General features: G+C 38.3%; 1 protein-coding gene across 11 annotated transcripts in view; it reads right to left on the bottom strand.

Moving 5' to 3' along the window:
• Nucleotides 1-330: 330 nt before the first annotated feature.
• Nucleotides 331-19,607, bottom strand: part of LOC118994137 (WASH complex subunit 2C) — a 77,380-nt gene continuing 58,103 nt past the window's right edge. For 6 of the 11 annotated variants that reach the window (XM_037056696.1, XM_037056695.1, XM_037056700.1 and 3 more), the window contains 11 exons: nt 18,366-18,468; nt 11,040-11,192; nt 9,137-9,319; nt 8,073-8,201; nt 7,864-7,944; nt 7,177-7,299; nt 6,135-6,197; nt 5,577-5,789; nt 3,822-4,439; nt 2,847-3,024; nt 331-997 (listed from right to left, as the gene is read on the bottom strand). In XM_037056696.1, coding sequence (XP_036912591.1) covers nt 858-997; nt 2,847-3,024; nt 3,822-4,439; nt 5,577-5,789; nt 6,135-6,197; nt 7,177-7,299; nt 7,864-7,944; nt 8,073-8,201; nt 9,137-9,319; nt 11,040-11,192; nt 18,366-18,468 — 1,984 coding nt within the window. In that variant the 3' untranslated portion in view covers nt 331-857. The remainder of the gene's footprint in view (nt 998-2,846; nt 3,025-3,821; nt 4,440-5,576; nt 5,790-6,134; nt 6,198-7,176; nt 7,300-7,863; nt 7,945-8,072; nt 8,202-9,136; nt 9,320-11,039; nt 11,193-18,365; nt 18,469-19,607) is intronic. The other 5 variants (XM_037056697.1, XM_037056703.1, XM_037056702.1 and 2 more) reach the window with 3 other exon arrangements.

Genomic DNA, 19,607 nt, shown 5'->3' with positions numbered 1-19,607 from the left:
TCCAGGGTATTATTTTGCATACAGATACCATTATTGCTTTCTAGAGTTACACTTTAACATATAAGCATAAATAAGAGAATAAACACATTTATATAGATAAGGAATTAGCACTACTCATGTATAATAGGATCCTTATTTTCCCCTCAAATATTTAGGCAAAGGAGTACACATTATACACAGCAAAATATGGTAAGTGGGACAAGAAATCAATGTTTGTTTGTTTCTTTCCCTCTCTCGTTCCCGTCCTCTTTTTTATAAAATCAATAAACTTAAAAAAAAAAAAAAGAAAAGGAAAACTCTCTTTTCAAAAACTGATAATGAAGTGCCACAGTTTGTCAAACCTTTCTTTAGTGGACTTATGGAGGCATGAAAGGAAACCTCAGTGGAATCAATGGAAACCTTCTCTCCTACTGCAAAGATTCATGAAGTAGATAAATCTCTCACCCTCTTCCTCTATCATCTGACCAAGCTCTGACTAAGATAGGGCTCCCATCCACTTAAACAGAAGACTCCTGGTCATGATTCTAGCATTTGCTTGGTATCTCTAGGATTCCGTGACCACCCATGAAAGGCACAAAGAGATTTCTTCTCTAATATACCTGAATCATATTGTGGCTTTACCAAGGCTAATTATAGTTTTTAATTAAAAAAAACCACTGTGAAACATTTATTTCTTGTTTTGCTGTATTAAGCATGATTAAAACCAGTGAAGAAAAATACTAAGTGCATTTGGTAAGAGGTGAGTATGCTGTTTCAGTATTTGCTTTTTATAATTCAGTTAAGAAAATGAACATGTAAGACAGCAGTATTTAACTCAAGGACATAGCTGAAGAGTGAGATGTGATACCCTGTATGCTCTACGGGCCTCCAAAGGCATTCAAAGGATCATCAAATATGTTGGCCACCTTCTGTTCAGATCTTGGTTTGGGTTCTGCCTGTGAAGATCGATTTTTTGGTTTGGTTGTCTTAGCCTGGATACCAGAAGAGAAGATATCATCTTTAAAAAGAAAGAAGAAAAGTTGCTAAATAGGCAAGAAAAAAAAAGCTTTTAATGCACATCTACACAAACCAGCCAAAACTCAAGTCTGGTAATATTTCGGATACCTAAAAACACAAAGACAGAGTCAAGCCTCTTAGATACTGATCCTGGCTCTGCTACTAATTAAGTTTTATGACCACATACAAGTCACATGTTCTCTTCAAAAACTATGACTTGTTTTCTCAGCTATTAAAGTGTATGTGCACACATGTGGGACAGGAAAAAGGGAAGGATAACTGCATCTCTGATCCAGCTACTAACTTTACTGTACATTACAGTAAGTGTAGATTACACTTACTGTAATGTAATGTACATTGCACTTACTTCTACATTCTTTCCCCAATGAATTTTAAAAGGGCAATAAAAATAAGCAAAAGGAAATCCAACATAGGAGTCATCTTTTTCAGAATAAATGCATCTATTTGAGGCATTCCAATCCTAAAAATGTTAAGTGTTTATGACTACATTGTGTTTAGTGTTTCACTGACTCTAGCTGTTTTATGACTCATCTTATTCAGTTATTTTTACTAACCCAGTAATGTTACTGGTAAAATTCTATCCTACAGAGATTTTAGCATGTGTGAATATACATACTATATATAAATGTTAAATACAATGGCATTTACAATAGAGAAAACTTAGAAACAATCTAGATCACCCTCAATAGGCTAAGAGCTAAATACAAAGCAATACTAACAACCAGTAAAAAACAGGCAAGCAGATCTCTACTGACATAACATGACATTTAAGTGACTAAAAGGAATAGCAGTAAAGTATATTCTTTATATTTTGGAAAAATATAAGTATAAAAATATAAATATTCTTTATATTTTGGAAAAAATAAGTATAAAAACCTATAACAATATCACCATATCTGAAAAAATACAACCTAACTCTCATTAATGGTTATCTCCAGGGTTTGTTTTTCACTTTTTACATTTTCTGGATAGTATTAGTCTACTACACATCAGGTTTGTATCACATCATTTATAATAGAAGAAATGAAAATCTCTTCTACACTCCATGTGGTGGAAAGCAGAGAGTGACGGAGCTCACAGCTAGCTTGGGGAATGGACCCAGTGTATCACTGCAGTCCCAGCTTTCTACAAGGTAACCCCAAAGTTTAGACCTGGAGAGGGGATGGCGTAGGAAATGTATATCTGGCTTTAGCCCAATCTTATCTTCTAACACACAAGATGTTTCAGAAGCCCTACATTTAGGGTTATAAGGCATTTGGCATGTCTACTTACAAAGTAGATGTAATACAATGGAGTGAAAATGAACACATTTACACACACAGAAAATCTTTGGTGAGATGTAAAATCTGAGTTATAACCTGCTTTCCTATTTAGTCTTGTTCTCCTGAACTGCCCTCCATTCTCTGAACATTGATGCCCACTCTCTAGCAAGAACTCTGACTCAACAACTGCATCACACCTGAGGCAGCAACCTCTGTCAACTTCAGCATGTGGTGCAGTTCTGAGCCTCCTTCCATACACCAGAGTGTTCAGATTTGTCATGGGTAATTGGTAAGAGGAATAGTAAGGTAAAAGTTAAATTATATAGTAGTAAGGTTAAAAGGTCATATTCTGGACTCCTTCAAATACCTGATGTCCATAATACCAAAAAGCTACTTCATCAAAATAACTAGTCTATTTACTTATCCACCTTCAGTCTAACTCAGGATTACATAGCAAGCTAAAGGAAGCCCACTGGGGAACATTTTCCAGGAAAAGGCCAAGACAAAGAGCCAAGTCATTGAATGATAATAATACTCCTTATGTCATGTGTAGAAAACCAAACTTACCCATATCATCATCAAATATAGACTTAGCTTCCACTTTCTTCTTGTATTTTTCTTTTGGTTTTACAGTTAGGTCAGCAAAGATATCAATGTTATCATCAAATAAGTTAGGTTCAAATGTTCTTTCCTTCTCTCTTGTTTTTTGTGAGGCTTTAATTGCTTCTGTAGCAAATATATCATCCTTGTTAAAGCAAAAAACAAGCAAAACAGTATTAAATCAAAAACTACTTTTTAGTAGTTCAACAATATATAGAAATGCAAACTGCCAGTGTTCTGGAACAGGCACATGACCTACCCCCTCTGCTGGATTTCTGCCTGACCTGGTCCTTCTCATTCTTCTAGTCCCAGCTCAAATGCCAACTCTATACAGAGGCCTGCTCTACCCATCCTACCTGAAAAAGAGCCTCTTACACCTACCCATCACTCTGAACCACTGTCCTGCATTGTCTTAAGACATTAACATTTTCTGAAAGCATCTTATTTATCTGTTGCCCTATCTGTATCCAATTTCCCTCCCTGAGAGTGCTAAGGAGCAGAGCACTGGTCCTAGTTCACCTTGTGTCCCCAGTACCCGGACACTCTATAAACCTGCCTAGAGAGTTCCATGGAAGGCCGTGTAGCTTGTGCTCAATAATCAGCTAGGGCCTGTTTGCCTAAGAACCAGAGGTTACACATTTAAGCTGTACTTATACTGCTTTATATATACCATGCAGTGTCACATCAAGGAAGCTGACTGAAGCAATGTTTTGATAAACTCTAAAAATCAAGATCTGTATGAATAGTTATGTCCAGCCAGCAATTACCATGTATATGAAACAAAACAACTATTTTTCATTAAGGAACCTAATTATAATTACTAAGCAAGTAGATACTGGGCAGCAACAAACCAGCCTAATGTAATTTATGGATCTAATGCACCAAGTGGTATTTTCCTTCATAAAGGACTAGGCACAAAAACATACTGTTAAATCCTATTACCTCAAAAATACCTTGTGCTTCTGAGATGACAACTTGCTGACCACTGAATTTTGATTCATTCCTCTTGCCTTTCTGACCTGGAAAGAGATAATCCTCACCTTCCAGGAGAGGGAAGGGATTTGTTTTCTTTGCTGGTTTTGGTTTAACAGATTGAAAGAGATCATCATCACTACCTGCCTCACCTAGAGCAGGAAACATGGGGCTCTTTTCTTTATTTCCCCCTAGTGGGTTGGCTGGGTCCTCTGCAGCCTTTGCCTTGGCTTTTCTTCTCCCCATGGGCTGAGACTCAGTGTCTTTGGAAAAGATATCTCTAGAATGAAAAAGGTCATCCCCAAGAGGATGACCCACAGATTTCCCTGAAGGGTTTCTGTCCACTCCAAGAACCAGACCACCTGTCCAAGTCAAAGTGGCAGCAGACAGGGCTTCCTCCGAGCTCTCTTTTCCACCAGCTGCCCTGGGCTGTGGCTGATACCCATCTGGTGAAATGGTGCCATCTGCCAATTGTGCAATGGATCCTCTGTGAAGACTCATGTCCTCAGCCTCACTGGACTCCTGGGCAGCCAACCGCCGAGCTGCACGGGTCTGAGGCCTACGCTTCCCTCTTACTTTGACCCGGCTCTGCAATAACAAAAAGACCACATGTTGATCTACTAACTTAAAAAAAAAACAAAACTGTCTGAAGCTAACATAGCAAATAACCAGCCACTCAAAATACTTCAAGATTATCAGATCTATCTCAATTAAGATACTATCTAAGACACAGAAGAGGTTATTTTTTAAGATTTCCAAAGAAGTTTAATAGCTCTTAGTACTCCAAAACTAAATCATTTTAATCCTTTAGTATTTTCCATTTTTTAGTCTTCTGAGGACAATTTCTATTCAGTTTCATACAAAAGCTTCATCTGCCACTGGAACCTGCAGTAGAAATGTTGGTGGTTCTGTGTCCCCTAAACCTCCCTGCTCCCTACTTTGGCCTCAATTTAAATGTGGATATATTTCAAAACAAGAAAGAACAGAAGAAATTCTGGTACTAACCTTTACTAGGGACTAGCCTAAAATCACACTTCAGGAAAAGGGAGATAGCACAATAAAGAAAGAAAGGTAATCCAAGGCAATCTTTTCTTCAAATCAACAGACAGGAAATTCAAATGATAACTATTTCATATAAACACTCTTGCTTAGAAATCAGAACTCTTAATATAACCTCAAAGTATGTCACTTATTGGGATAATGAAGTATTTGTGGTATTTTCTAAAATATCAAGTAATTTTGAGAAGGTACAAGCTACTGTAGGCAAAGTACCTGACAGTGACTATTTCAAGGAAATTTAACAAGTAATTTTAAGAAGTAGCCAATAATAAAATAAACTAAAATAAAAGCTAAAAAACATAACAAAAGGAAGGATGTTTTATTTTTCACAAGAAAAATAGGTTTGGAAATACCTGAAATGAATGTACCTGCCAGGATTATCCTAGGCACTGTTGCTTACTCAGATATCAGCTAAGACTTTCTAGAGAAGGAAGCTGACTATTTTGCTGTGGCTACTGAGCAGAATGTAAATGTAACAAATGAGGGCCATAGAAAAATGGACATAGAATTAGGGAGGTGGAAGAAGGGTACAGAGAATAAAGGAAGGATGAGTACCTCTTTCAAATGGAAAGTTGGCCTATTGTACATAAGTAATGAACTAGAAAGAAACATACAAGTTGTTCTGGCTAAAAAAAAAAAACAACCAAGTAAAGGGGGCATCATCACCTTGTTTGCACTGTGTAAAGTGTCAGCCTGAGCTGGAAGATCAAAACTCACGCCGGTTTCCCCACTCCCAGGAAGAGTGTGTATACTTTCCAGACTCTGGATTCTCCCAAGTTGAGATGAAGGAAAACCCAATTCTGACAGAACAGGATTCTTTCCAGAGATCTGAGGAGCTGCTGCAGGCAGCAAGGCTGCAGGGTTAATCGCTAAATTTGCCTAAAGAAGAAAAATAAAACTTACTGTGCGTATTTTCTTAAACACAGAAGTCTATTACTATTACTGTGACATATCACGAGAGACTTGGTGTACATAATGAATAATATGAAAGGAAAAATACAGGTCAGTCTCCTCAGCATGTCTTAGAATTAAAACAGGGGTTTATACACCTGTGCCCACCACCTGGGCCAAAGAACAGATGTTACAGATGCAGCATACAAGAAGCAACACTGGAGGGTAGGGAAGAAATGAGAAAACACTGGCAGCAGGTAACAAGTAAAAATCCAGAAAAGTGTACAGATGCCACAAGGCAGGCAATGAAGATTCCAGATATGTTATAATTACTTGTATTTTCCAAGTCCGAGGGGCTGGCTCTTTGGTTTTAAATGAAGCGGGACCTGTTGAGTCCTGTATAAAATTACATTCAATTAAAAATCCATTAAAGTAATAGAAAGAATAGTGTCTCTTGGGTTATACTTATGACTGTGAGGGAGCTAAACTATCACTTTCTGTGATTCTCTAATGGGAAATGCATTCAAATCTCTCCTGGGGTCTCAAAACATTTCACTAAAATTACCTTTCTTATACCTCCTCACCCACTGTGTTAAGTGGAAGGCTGTCAGTCTGTACATGGAGTAAAGGGAGACAGACATCATGAATAAGATTCAAGAGAATTATGGTATACCAGAGCTTCAAAACTGATCAACTGGCAAAATTAACATGCTAGTTATCCACAAAGCAAATACTATGAAGCACATAGAAATTCATGTACAGCCTAACAAATGCACTGGTTCTACGAGCAAAAGCAGCTGAAACTTGAAGACAAGTCACTGGAGATACGCTAGTCCTAGCGACTTGTTTCACGGCTTAGGATGCTGAGGCCTCAGTGAGACACCTTGAGACAACTACAAGCCAGAAGGAAATTTCCTCTTCAGTCCTCGCCTACTCTCAGTAGGCCCTCCATAGACAAGACTGATGAGGACAGATACCTAACAGCAATGATCTCAGAAGTAGTTACATGAAAAGGGAAGAAAGAAATTGTATGTGATACATATTTTATTTAAATGTAATTCTACTCCAGGGTAGCCCAAAGGGAGAAATGAAGCTTCTAATGGAAAAAAGATTCCTCAACCCACTTTACCTCTATCTTGGACCAGAATTTGGAGGCATTACAAAAATAATAATGGTAAGTATAGATTCATGAGACTGGAAGGTGGAATGAGAAGAGAGATGAGCAGAGATTTTAAAATACAATTAAGAAAGAGAAGTAGTGCTAGGTGCTACTTCCTCAGTTCAGAGAATTCTAAATTACTTGAGTCAGTGTAATGAAATTAATCTGTACCGGGATGAAAACAAGAACTCAAAGTCCTTTGAGATCAGTTCTAACCTGAGGGGTTTCCGGTTTCCATATGCTTTTTTCTTTGATACCTTGAGTGGGTTCAGGCTGTTTCTGGTTCTTGAAAGAGCAAACAGAGTGGTCTTTTTTCACTACCCTCTTCTTTTCTGCTACCTTCAAATGAAAAAGAATACCAGAAGTCTGTCGAGTATCATAGACATTTTAAAGAAAAGTCATAATGCAATAAAATAATCTCAGTTCTGAGTTTTAAAAGTCATTTTTCAAGTGAAGGCTGAACTAACTCAAAGTGGCATTTCAAAAATAAAACTGTAAAGACTGTGACTTTCTTAAAAGTCCTCTCTGTGATAAAAAGAAAACAGAGTACTTACAATATCTGCTGGGACAGAGAAAAAATAACACACACAGGCTAACACTTAAATTTAAAGCACTGCGCCTGAAAAGCATGAATATTTAGTAACTGTATTATATGCACTGACCTTACAATAACTTAAAAATCAGACAAATTTGTACTGAAAGAGCCTCGGTTAGCTAATGTTTTGATATTAGCTAGGGAACATGAAAGGAGGACAACACAAACACTTTCATCAGCATGTTATCTGAAATTCATTGATAAGTAAGCCCTGCAATTCTGTATTTTTTATTCATGTAACTAGACATTAATTTATTTTCCCAAAAGCATTCCCACACACCCCAGTATTGAGAACAAAAGGCTGGTACCAGAGGCTGGGATTTGGCAGAACTGAAAAGGTCATCATCTTCATCATCCCCAAAAAGGCTCCCAACACTTGGCTCTAATAACTAGAACAGACAATACTCAAATTCAATAGCCCAAACCAAAACAACGTACAAAGAGAACTAGATGAGTTGCTTAGATAGTATGTAATGAAATAACAAGGCCGTGATGTGGAGAACCATTTGGAACTAACCCTGGTATTTTTGGTACTGGAGAAAAGATCAACATCTGGGTCATTGTCCTTCTGAAGCTTGTGACTAAAAAGGAGCTCTTCATCCTGAAAGACACCTGTGCTCTTGGGGCAGGCATCAGGAACAGGACTCTGGGAAAAACGAGGGAAGTACATGTGTGTTCAGATTTCTAAAGATTTATCTCAATGAAACCATACACGGCTACAACAATGGAACAACAAAGATACCTCCTTGTGGCTCTGGTTACAGTAGCTAAAGGCAAGGTTGGGCACAGTGTAAGTGCCAATCAGAAAGGCAATAACACAATCATGTAATAGAATACATACATCTACCAAAAATAGTTGAGAATATATAAATACAGATAACATACATAATCTGGAAAGATCTTCTTTTGACCCTTGTGTAGTACCTGAACTGTTTACTTAAAAAACAATCATTAGAACCATAATGAGAAACATTTTAGGGGTGAAAACACAAAAATTAAATAAGTTCTCTCCATCACATTTTCCAAGCGAAGACACAGATGCTGACTTAATACAAAAAACTATACAGAATGGTCAAGTATATATTCTTAACCTGTTAGCATCTTAGGCCAAAGACTTGGCACAGGTGTAAGCAGTCAACCTTCCCCCATGTCCATCTACCTACTATTCCATAGCCTTCAGATTCCAAACAAGTTATTTTTGTTTGCTAAGATACCTGACATTTGAAAGTTACTATTTACATTACTTAACTTGATATTTTAGTGGCCAGACTTGACATTCTAAAATTCCTCCCATTTCTTTACATCCACAAATTAAAACAACTCACTCCTGACAAAATGGGTCACATGAAAAATTAACTAATAATTATTAGTACTGATTATACATGAAAACCAGAAATTAAGGTTAAAATTTTCATAACTAAAAATATCACAGTACATAATCATATACTGTAACAGACTGGAAGTAAATACAGCAAAAATGTTGGTGAGGAAGTAGAGAAACTGGCACCCTCAATTCTTACTTAGCAAGTCACATGACAGAACTGACAGCATGAAATCAGACTCTATTAGCCTTTTGCTTACCTTTCCTACTTCTTTCTTTAGAGGCTGAATGCTGTTGTGATCTTCTGTTTTCTCCTCTTCTTCATCGAATAAACTAAGAACAGTTTTGGTTCTACTTTTGGCTCCTTTGTCCAATCCAGGCAATGAAGAAAATAAATCAGAATGCTTGACTACTTTCTGAGCAGACACAGTCACAGGCTTTTCCTGAAAATGGAAACCAGCAGGAAAAAAATAAGTAACACCTGGAAATACAAATTCTCATTAATCTAGTAATGAGGAGTAATACACTCCTCATTAATCTAGTAATTGCTCCATTTGCATGTTTTGGGACACTCCAGCTCATCACACCTACTTTCAGATAATAAAACATTGAGGCCAATTCTTGATCAGCTGCTCCAATAGAGAGTCTTATAAAGATAATTTATAGCCAAATACAATTTTCCCAATCAGTTTAAAGCTGTGAGTCCTTCCTCCCTACCAAGGGATAGATGTCAGTTATAACTAACTCTGAGGCACACAGGTTGTTCAAGAGCTATAAAAAACTTCTAAACCATAGAAATAACACAAATTCAATCATTGGGATTAGATCCTATTATTTCCTAATGTTTAGCTAATACACAAGTCTCAAGGAGAAACCTAATTGACAAAAACCAGACATTTACATTGTAGAAGGCTTACGCTGTGTGCAGTAAGAATCTCTAAAATAATCCTAAAATGAAGCATTTATTCTAGTCATTCAACAAGTACCACATTTTAGGTAAGTTACCATAGATTTTAAGAACCATTACTACTGTATCAATCAGCAAGAAAGAAAAAAACAAATCCAATTAAACATGTCACTGACTATAAAGTGCATCTTCATTTCAGAGTGGTTAAACTATGAAAAAATACGCTTCTTCGAAGAAATGTGTAATTTTAAAAATGACTATCATGAGCAATGTAATATAATGGTTATAATTGTGAACAAAACAAACCTGGCCCCAATACTCAAGGAGTTTATACTGAAGCAAGGAGACAGCAGTACAACAAGCAGTTATAGAGTGCAAGTGTGGAATGTGCTGTAACTATAGTAACTCAGGGACAACAGGAACACAGAAAAGGTGCAAAGTGAAATCACAGGAAGAGAATGTTATACAATGACTCAGGCACAAATAAAATACGTTATCACTGCAGCCCCAAGGAACCTCAAGAGGAAAAGTATATGCAATGTTCTACACATAGGCCCTAGAAGAGAGATTAACCCTAAACAGTTGAACACACAGAGTACAAGTAAAGTGAGAAAAGAAGAAAAGGTATACAGAGACTAATAGCAACTGCTGATTTCCAAATGCAGCTACCAGCCTTATTTACAAGCCTCTCCTACAGGAAACGACAGATCATCCAGAAAAAGAAAGCTAATGTTTTGGAAGACAAATTTCACTTAAAATCACACCAACATCAATTAAATGTAAAAGAAGAGTAATCTAAAATCTTCTTAGGACAGTCATTTAAATTCAAGCACACATGGGACCTGGAAGAGAATCAGGGTTAACAGAAATGCTACAGAGAAGAGAACAAGCCAGCAGAAAGAGCAGACATGCAGAGAGAAAAACCAATATGAAAAATAAGATGCAGAAGAATACCCTGGAGAAAGACGTGCAAAATGGACACCAGCACAAAATGATAATAATGTACAACGGGGAGAAGCACTTCACCGTGCCACAAGCCTGGAAAAGAGACTAAGAGGCAAGCACAATACTGAAGGTTCCCTGAATGGTGGGATCAGAGATTTTCTTCTTTATATTTTCCAGAGTTTTCAAAACTTGCAAGCAATGAGCCATTTATTTTCTGTAGTAGAAAAATGTAAGGGCACATATATGTGTATGCATGTGTGTGTTTTACAAGAACACAAGACAAATAGAATATACAAAAAGAAAAAGTCCACCTTTTCTGACTCCTCAACCATATGAGTGCTCCCAAATTCTGACAATCCTTTGGTACTCTCAACCTTCTTGTCCACAGGTTTCACTCCAAATTGTGCCTCCTCTTCTTCATTGCTGAACAGCAAAGGTGGTACCTCAAGGACAGTCTCTTTTTCCTACCAAAAGAAGAATAAATGACACCCTCAGGATAAATAACAGCAGAACCACTTGAAAATGGAGTAGAGCTGCTATCCCAGAGGAACACCTTGCATGTCTTATTCCTCAAACCTTTGGAGTGGTAAAACTGGGCAAAATAACCTTTGGACTAGGCCCAAAGCATCACTGTATCCCAACTGTTTGCAAAGATAACAAGGAAACAGAGATTACAACTAAAAGTGAAAGTCAAGAATTAGCATCACTGTTCTAGCTTATCTATACCTATACCTTATTAACACCCATAGAAACTCTCTTCTATTCATGTAATTGTTCTCTTTCCCTTTCTCATAAACACCCCTTGTCTTGCCTCCTAATCAGAACATCAGGATGCTATTTGGGTTTCTGCATGAATCAGTGCTTCCTGAACAGTTATCCTTTTGGAACTCAAATGCTCATTGTCCCTCACATTGGCTTTTTATTTTAGATTAACACTCAAAAACAAAACAGGTGTGCAATCATTGCAATGTATAGAACAAGCTGAAACCACAGGCCTCTCTAGGGAGTTGGCTAAGTGTTGCGATGGAAAAAACAGCAAGATAAGCAGGCTACTCCCTGGGTCCAGCCTAGCAGGAAGCCAGTAAACCATTAATTGCCTCATTGCTTTCCCTTTTCCCTACAGCCATTTCTCAGCTAGATTAAAGGACACTGCTGTCTGCAAGATTTACTTTGGTAGGCTTAACTTTTGTTATCTTGGCTCACAAACAAGCACTAGACAAGAAAGACTGTTCTTTCAGTAATTCTGCCTCATTTAAATCCTAAAAAACACACCCCTGGGTGGAGATTTAACATGCTAATGAGACATACTAAGCATGAAGAGGCACGTAGCTCCACCGCTGAGTCACCTAAGTCCCCACCTCTACATACTTAGACATGCCACACAGATAGCATCCTTCCCGCCTCAATTTCTTTAAAACATTTTCTCAAACTTTGTTCAGGGGCAGCAGCACTTCCTTTCTTCCCATGGATGCTGCCCTCCTCACGTGCACAAGCTTTTTAATAAACCTCTCACTTGAGTATATTTTTTGTGGTGAACTCCTTTAATTTCCATCTTGGGAGTCCCCAAAAACCCCAGATGCCAATAACAACAGGACAGGATAGTGAGAGGGGCACAAGGAAAAAGAAGAAATAAACACTACTACCCCAGACTTGTACATATGGCACTTCAGAGTTTGTGATACCATATCTTCTGCACCTGTCTCCTTGTGTTTCAACTCCACAGATAGTGCCATTGCTTAGATCCTTTCCTCTGCCACCAAGACAATTACTAGACTCCTTTCTGCCTCCCTCCTCTTACATTTTCACTGGGTAACATCTTCCAGAGCTGTCTTGCTAAAATAAAACATCACATTACTTCATCTCTCACCCCAGACATGCAATGCACTGTTTGCATTAAGCAAAGGCTAAACATGACAATCAACTGACACCTCATTACATCCCTTTTTTCATCTGCACCTCATCAGTCCTCACTATTCCTTAAACCTTTCATAGTGCAATGTCTGCTTCTTACTATAGAAACAAAGCCTCATCTTTCATGGATTTCCTATTTTCTTCAGTATTATTTGCTTCATTTATAAGAAAACTACTTATACCTCTACCTAGCCCTTACTTTCTTCTTAATTTACATTAATAGCTACCACACATCTGTTTGTCCATTTACTTAATAAATCATACTGTATATTTCCACATCAGTTATGGTATTTTACATCAAGTAGGGGCTTCCACACAAGACTGAGAGCACTTTGCCCCATCTCTCATCTGTCCCTTACTGTGAGACAGAAATTTCAGATTAGGAAACTGAGATTATGTGACTTGACTATAGTTATCAGCCTTCTTGGGGCAAGTAATATAAAAAATTCTTGAAAAAAATTAACTCATACTACTAGACTAGATGATATGAAGTCAAGTTAAGAAGACAGATTTGGAAACTAAAGAAGAAGATTATTATGACAAAAACTATGAAGTAAGAATAATAGGGTAAGGCCCTGGCTGGTGTAGCTCAGTGGATTGAGCGCGGGCCTGCAAACCACACGATCGCGGTTTGATTCCCAGTCAGGGCACATGCCTGGGTTGCAGGCCAGTTCCCAGCAGGGAACACACGAGAGGCAACCATACATTGATGTTTCTCTCCTCCTCTCCTTCCCTTCCCCTCTAAAGATAAATAAATAAAATCTTAAAAAAAAAAAGAATAATAGGGTAAGGAAATTCATAGTTATTGTTAGGAAGAGATCCTTAAAGTTTATAACCACTTGAACTTGAAATAAAAAACTAGAAACCAGACTTCCGCCAAGATGGAGGCATAGGTGGAAACACTGTGCCTTCTCCCACAACCAAGTTTGACTACAACAAAAATTTTGGAGAACTAGGACACACCCAAAGAACAGAAAATGGAATTATACGGAAGTCCGACAGCTACGAACCGTTCAACAGGACGGTAAGAGGCGGAGCCAACAGTGGAGCTGGGTCGAGCAGGACAGATCCCCCAACCTAGGCGCTAGGCGCGCAGGCAGCCCAAAGCCAGTCGGGGTACAGGGCAGACTGACCAAGGTCGAACATTCGCGCACAGTGAGACGGACCACGCAGGCCCCAGGGGATGAACCCAGTGGTGGAGGGCTGACAGCGGTGGCACACTCGCTTGCAGTGGAACGAAACATGTAGGCCTGGTGACGGTGGTGGCTGCGGTGCCGGTGGGGGTCTCGGCAGCGGGCGGCAGAGGGAAGCCATTGTCCCTCTTTGACCCCGCCCCCACATACAACATCACAACCCAGCAACTTAGTTGCCCTGTTCTAGTGAACACTTTAGGGCTCTGATCCTGCTATGGAACTGGCACGAACAGCAAAAAAATAGATGGTGCAAGAAGAACTCAAAGTCCCAGAGCCAATAACTCTAAGCGACCAACAGATTGCCAGCCTCTCAGAAGCCCAATTTAAAGCACTGTTTATCAGGATGCTCACAGAATTGGTAGATTACAGCCACAAATTAGAGGAACATATGAAGGCTAAACTAATTGAAATGAAGGGAGATGTCCAGGAAACCAATAGTGATGGAAAGGAACTGGGACTCAAATCAATGGAATGGACCAGAAGGAAGAACAAAACATTCCACCAGAAAGGAATGAAGAAATGAGAATTCAAAACAATGAGGAGAGGCTTAGGAACCTCCAGGACATCTTTAAACGTTCCAACATCCGGATTATAGGGGTACCAGAAGGGGAAAAGAAACAGCCACAAGTGGAAAACTTATTTGAACAAATAATAAAGGAGAACTTTCCCAGTCTGGCAAAGGAAATAGACTTCCAGGAAATCCAGGAAGCTCAGAGAGTCCCAAAGAAGTTGGACCCAAGAAGGAATACACCAGGGCACATCATAATTACATTACCCAAGACTAAAACGAAGGAGAGAATCCTAGAAGCAGCAAGGGATAAGGGGACAGTCACATACAAAGGAGTACCCATCAGACTGTCAGCTGATTTCTCAAAAGGGACCTTACAGGCAAGAAGGAGCTGGAAAGAAGTATTCCAAGTCATGAAATCCAAAGACCTACAGCCAAGATTGCTTTATCCAGCAAAACTTTCATTTAGAATGAATGGAAGGACAGATAAAGTGCTTCTCAGATAAGGTCAAGTTCAAGGAGTTCATCATCACCAAGCCCTTATTATATGAAATGCTAAAGGGACTTATATAAGAAAAAGAAGATGAAAAATATTAACAGTGAAAGGACAGCAAACACACAGCTATTAACAACCACACCTAAAACAAAAGCAAACCAAGAGGACAGCTAGATCAGGAGTGGAACCATAGAAATGAAGAACACATGGAGGGTTAGCAACAGGGGGGTGGGAGGAGGAGAAGGGGGGAGAAGGCACAGAAAATAGCATAGATGGTAGGTAGAAAATAGATAGGGGGGAGGGCGAGAATAGTGGGGGATATATAGAGTCTAAAGAACTTGAGACACGTGGTTATAAACTAAGGGGGGGAGAATGGTGGGGGAGGGAGTGTGCGGGTGGAGGAGAATGAAGGGGGGGATAGAACAACTGTAATGGTATAATCAATAAAATATATTTTTTAAAAATTAAAAAAAACAAAAAAAACTAGAAACTCATAAAAGAACTGAAAATGAAACTCAATTACAGGTAAGACAAAACTGAAATAATTAAAGGAAAACATTTTGTGCAATATGTGTTCACTGAAAACTACACGTAACTTTGATGCAAGTTGATGAGGGTAAAAAAAAGAGAATTATGGTAAAACATAATATCCCTTCAAATCACTGCTGGCCTTAAACCAATGAAAAATTCTACCCAAACTACTGGTTTTAAACTTTCCTAAAGATAAGCTGATTGTTATCATAAACTTAATTTTCTTGAGAGGATTACAAATAAGTCATATTTACCTTACTTTAAAGTATTTTAAGACTTCTAAACAGAAAATATCTTCTACACACTTTGTATAAAGGTGATTATATTTCACAAATAGTAAATATATGTGTAGGCTGTTCAGCTACTTACAATGTGAATCTCTGACCTTTGTCTTATTTAATAATCATTAAACACAGGTTTGACAGTTTTTCACTTCTAGAACCTTCAAATTCATTAAGATTATTGCTTATTTATCCAGAGTATAAGTTAGTACTTATAATTTACAAAGAAAACCACTCAGATCTCCCTACTCTTTTAACCATGGAGCCACTAGATGACCTGTTTGGGGAGCTACAAGGACAGGTGATTCATGAAAAGGATTTTGAGCACCTCAGAAGCAACAGCAGAAACCCCAGAACCCAGAAAGACAGAATGCTTCCCTAATGCTGAACAATTCAAGTACAAACTGTGCAACCCCACTTAATGGGAATATGGTTAGGAAAGAGTTCCCCAGTCATTAACTGGCATGTGCCTAGTCTGGGGAGTTTTCATAGGACAATTTAACATTCGTACTATATCTGAAAATATGAAGACTATTTCCAGACAAAAGAAACAATAACCTCTTCTGGAGTATTCTGGGACAGGATAAGTCACTTAGAGTACATGATACGTGAGACTGGAAAAGAGGAGTCCAGTTTGAATAAGATCAAAGGTGGCATGGCAGGCTCAGCTGAGGCACTGTAACAAGAACATTTATCTTTAAGAAGAGAACTAGGGAAACAGCAAGGAGAGCAAATGAAGGGAAGGAGCACTGACAGAGAGGCTAGTTAAGAAATTACCTGACTAGTCAAAGTTAAAGATGACAAGTCAGTAGGAATGGGAAAAAAACATTCCCAACCTTGCAGAAGGCAGTGGTGATTATACCATCAAAAGAGAAACAGTCACACACGTCCTGGTATAGTTACACTGTGCAATACTACACAGAAATGGCAAAGAACAAAATGACAAAAATGCTGCAGGACAAAAAGGATACATAAAAATATACAAACATTACAATTTTTTTAACGTAAATGTCTAGAAACAGACCTAAAAAAAACTGGCAACACAGTTACCAATGATGATATCTAGAGAGGAGCATGGAATGGGACTTTGCAATCTCTATGCATTTTTAAAACTTTTTTAAAGAAAGCATGCATATATTACTCTGCGATTTAAAATAAACTTTAAACAAACAAACAAAAATACTTAAGAGGTATGCAGGAAAAGCCAAGTATCAATACCTGTAGAAAACAGAAACTTTACTGTCATAGCCCTTCTTCACTGTACCCCTAGGAAGAGCAATGTACCTGGGAATGTGTAGGAAATAGGGATTTGGTCACCTGTCATTTCAGTGGGAGGGGAGGATTTTCTTCATCCAGCCCAGGGGAGGAGCTGCCACTTTGGATTCTGTGGTTGCTCCCACATGGGAGGAGTGGCAGGAGACTCAGTAATTCTTCCCAGTATTTCAGGTCTGTCTGCCTCTAACACAAGCCAAACTGGAGTGGTCTGAGCGTGGGGCTGAAGGCCATCATGGCAAGCTGTGAACTGGTTTGACTGTTGATCTGTTAAGCTAACCCAGCTCAAGTAAAGGTGTTCTTCATGGAGTATAGCTTAAGAAGTTCTAAATTTCTCTTTGGAACTTGTAGCAATGGCCAGGGGGCAATAAAATATTGCTTGGCCTCACTCTGTTCTATATGCATACTCACATACACCCACTTAGGGGTTGTATTGGGGAAGAATGAATGACCAGCCAAAGATAGGATTCCAGTATGTGTAGTTTCCCTGAAAAATTATCATCATAATGTCACCTTCCTTTCACTCTTTGATACTCCTTTTTGACATAACCAACATCAAGATTGGCTAATTTTTTTATCTTGGGTGATTATGATAGTGATGCCACTTAGATGTAATCACTGGAAGGATATTTAGACCATGAGCCACTGACTGGCCACTTTTTTTCTTATCATATACAAAAAAAAAATTTTTAACTGTGATAAAAAATTTAACATAAAATTTATCATTTTAAACATTTCCGAGTATATCATTCAATAATATTAAAAATATTCACATTGTTATGCAACCAATCTTCAGAATTTTTTCATCTTGCAAAAACTGAAACTCTACCCATTAAACAACTCCTCATCTCCCCCAGTCACTAGCCCCTGGCAACTACCACTCTACTTCCTGTTTCTATAAATCTGACTATTCCAGATACCTCATGTAAGTGAAATTATAGAAGACTTGTATTTTGTTGACCAACTTACTTCACTCAGTATAATGTCTTCAAGATTCAAACATGTAGCATGTCAGAATTTTCTTCCTTTTTAATGATTGGCTACTAACATAAACCAGGACCAGAGTTTAAGTTCTTAAAACATGCTCCTAAAAGAGATGCTTAATTGCCCTGGTTGAATGGTAGCAGAACTCCATGCAACTGGCACTAAAGCTGGCGATTCCTCCAGAAGAAATGCAGCAGTATTCCCCCAAGACTCTGAGATCTGAACCTGATGCTGAAACGGTGCTGCATGACATGGAGGAATCCTTTTCTCCAGGCTCTGCATACGTACTTCACCTGTAACATACCACTAACCAGAAAGATCACTTTCTAAAACTACTCAAATTAACTTTTCCATTAAACTCAACCTCCAAGGTCAGGTTGTAGGAACTGATTCACAAAGGCACCACTATTTATATAACATCACCTCAAGGATACTTCCTGATCCTAAGAGGTTAAGAATACCATTGTTGTGTGAAGAACAGATGTGGGAGGAGAGCCAAACAGAGAGTTTCCACAATCAGCATCATCTTCAAAGAGAAGCGATGTTCTCTGGGTCTTCTTATGACTATACAAACAAACAAAAGTCAAATAAAAAGCAAAAGTTATACATTTTTAAATACAATATCATTTCTATGCCACACCTATAGAAACCCACCTACCACTAAAACACCTGAGCCATCTGTTGACCTTACACAGTTAAAAGTGAACAAGAAAAATCTTTGAAGGAGGCGCAGCTTTTGTCTAGAAAACACCAGCTTAAGTTACTTTTCCTTATGGTACAAAAGTTCAGAAGCCTCCTTAATGAGATTTCTGGCATTTTTAAGCAGCTAAGATAGTTATTTTCTTATAGATTGTATTTATTTATTTTAGAGAGGAGAAAGAAGTAAGAAAAAGAGGGAGAGAAACATCGATGTGTGGTTGGTTGCCTCTAACACGTCCCCTACTGGCCCACAACCCAGGCATGTGCTCTAGACTGGGTATTGAACCAGCAATCCTTTGATTTGCAGGCCAGCACACAACCCCCTGAGCCGCACCAGCTAGGGCTAAGATAGTTATTTTTTAACTAGCTATAGCAGGAAAAAATCTTATGTATGACTTTCTGAACAACTAATTCCCAAACAAACAAATAAAATACCCAACCCACAAAAAAAGTTTCATGACAGATTCTGAAGGTCAGCTGGAGAAAAGCTAGTTTTTTCTGGACACAGATAACTAAAGAGAAACAAAGACAGTTAACCTTAAAGGATAACCTTGGCCCTCATTCCACATCTTAGCAACTACTGGTTAAATTAGGGCCTCTGGTGGAGATCTGTCCTCAGAAGAAAAATATGCTGCTCAGTGAGCTAGAGTATTTCTCGTTATAAATAATAGGTTAAGTATTCTGATTTATTTTAAAATTACAGGTATCACTGACAGCTTAGGGGTTGAGGGATTGAACAGAAAAAGAAACAAAAAGAGAATGAACTCTTGGAAATGGACAACAGTGTGGTGAGTGAAGGGGGGAGGAAGTGAGTGAAGGAAGAGGGTATAGGGGGATAAATGGTGATGGAAAAAAATTTTATTTTTTTATTTTTATTTTTTAAAAATATTTTATTTATTTATCTTTAGAGAGGAAGGGAAGAAGAAAGGAAGGGAAACATCAATGTATGGTTGCTTCTTGTGCATTCCCTGCTGGGAACTGAAACCTGCCAGGAACTGACCTGC

The sequence above is a fragment of the Sturnira hondurensis genome, unplaced genomic scaffold, assembly GCF_014824575.4.
Source record: "Sturnira hondurensis isolate 20B ecotype Veracruz unplaced genomic scaffold, ASM1482457v3 Scaffold0009125, whole genome shotgun sequence".
Taxonomy (NCBI): domain Eukaryota; kingdom Metazoa; phylum Chordata; class Mammalia; order Chiroptera; family Phyllostomidae; genus Sturnira; species Sturnira hondurensis.
This window is presented reverse-complemented; position numbering and strand designations above follow the sequence as displayed.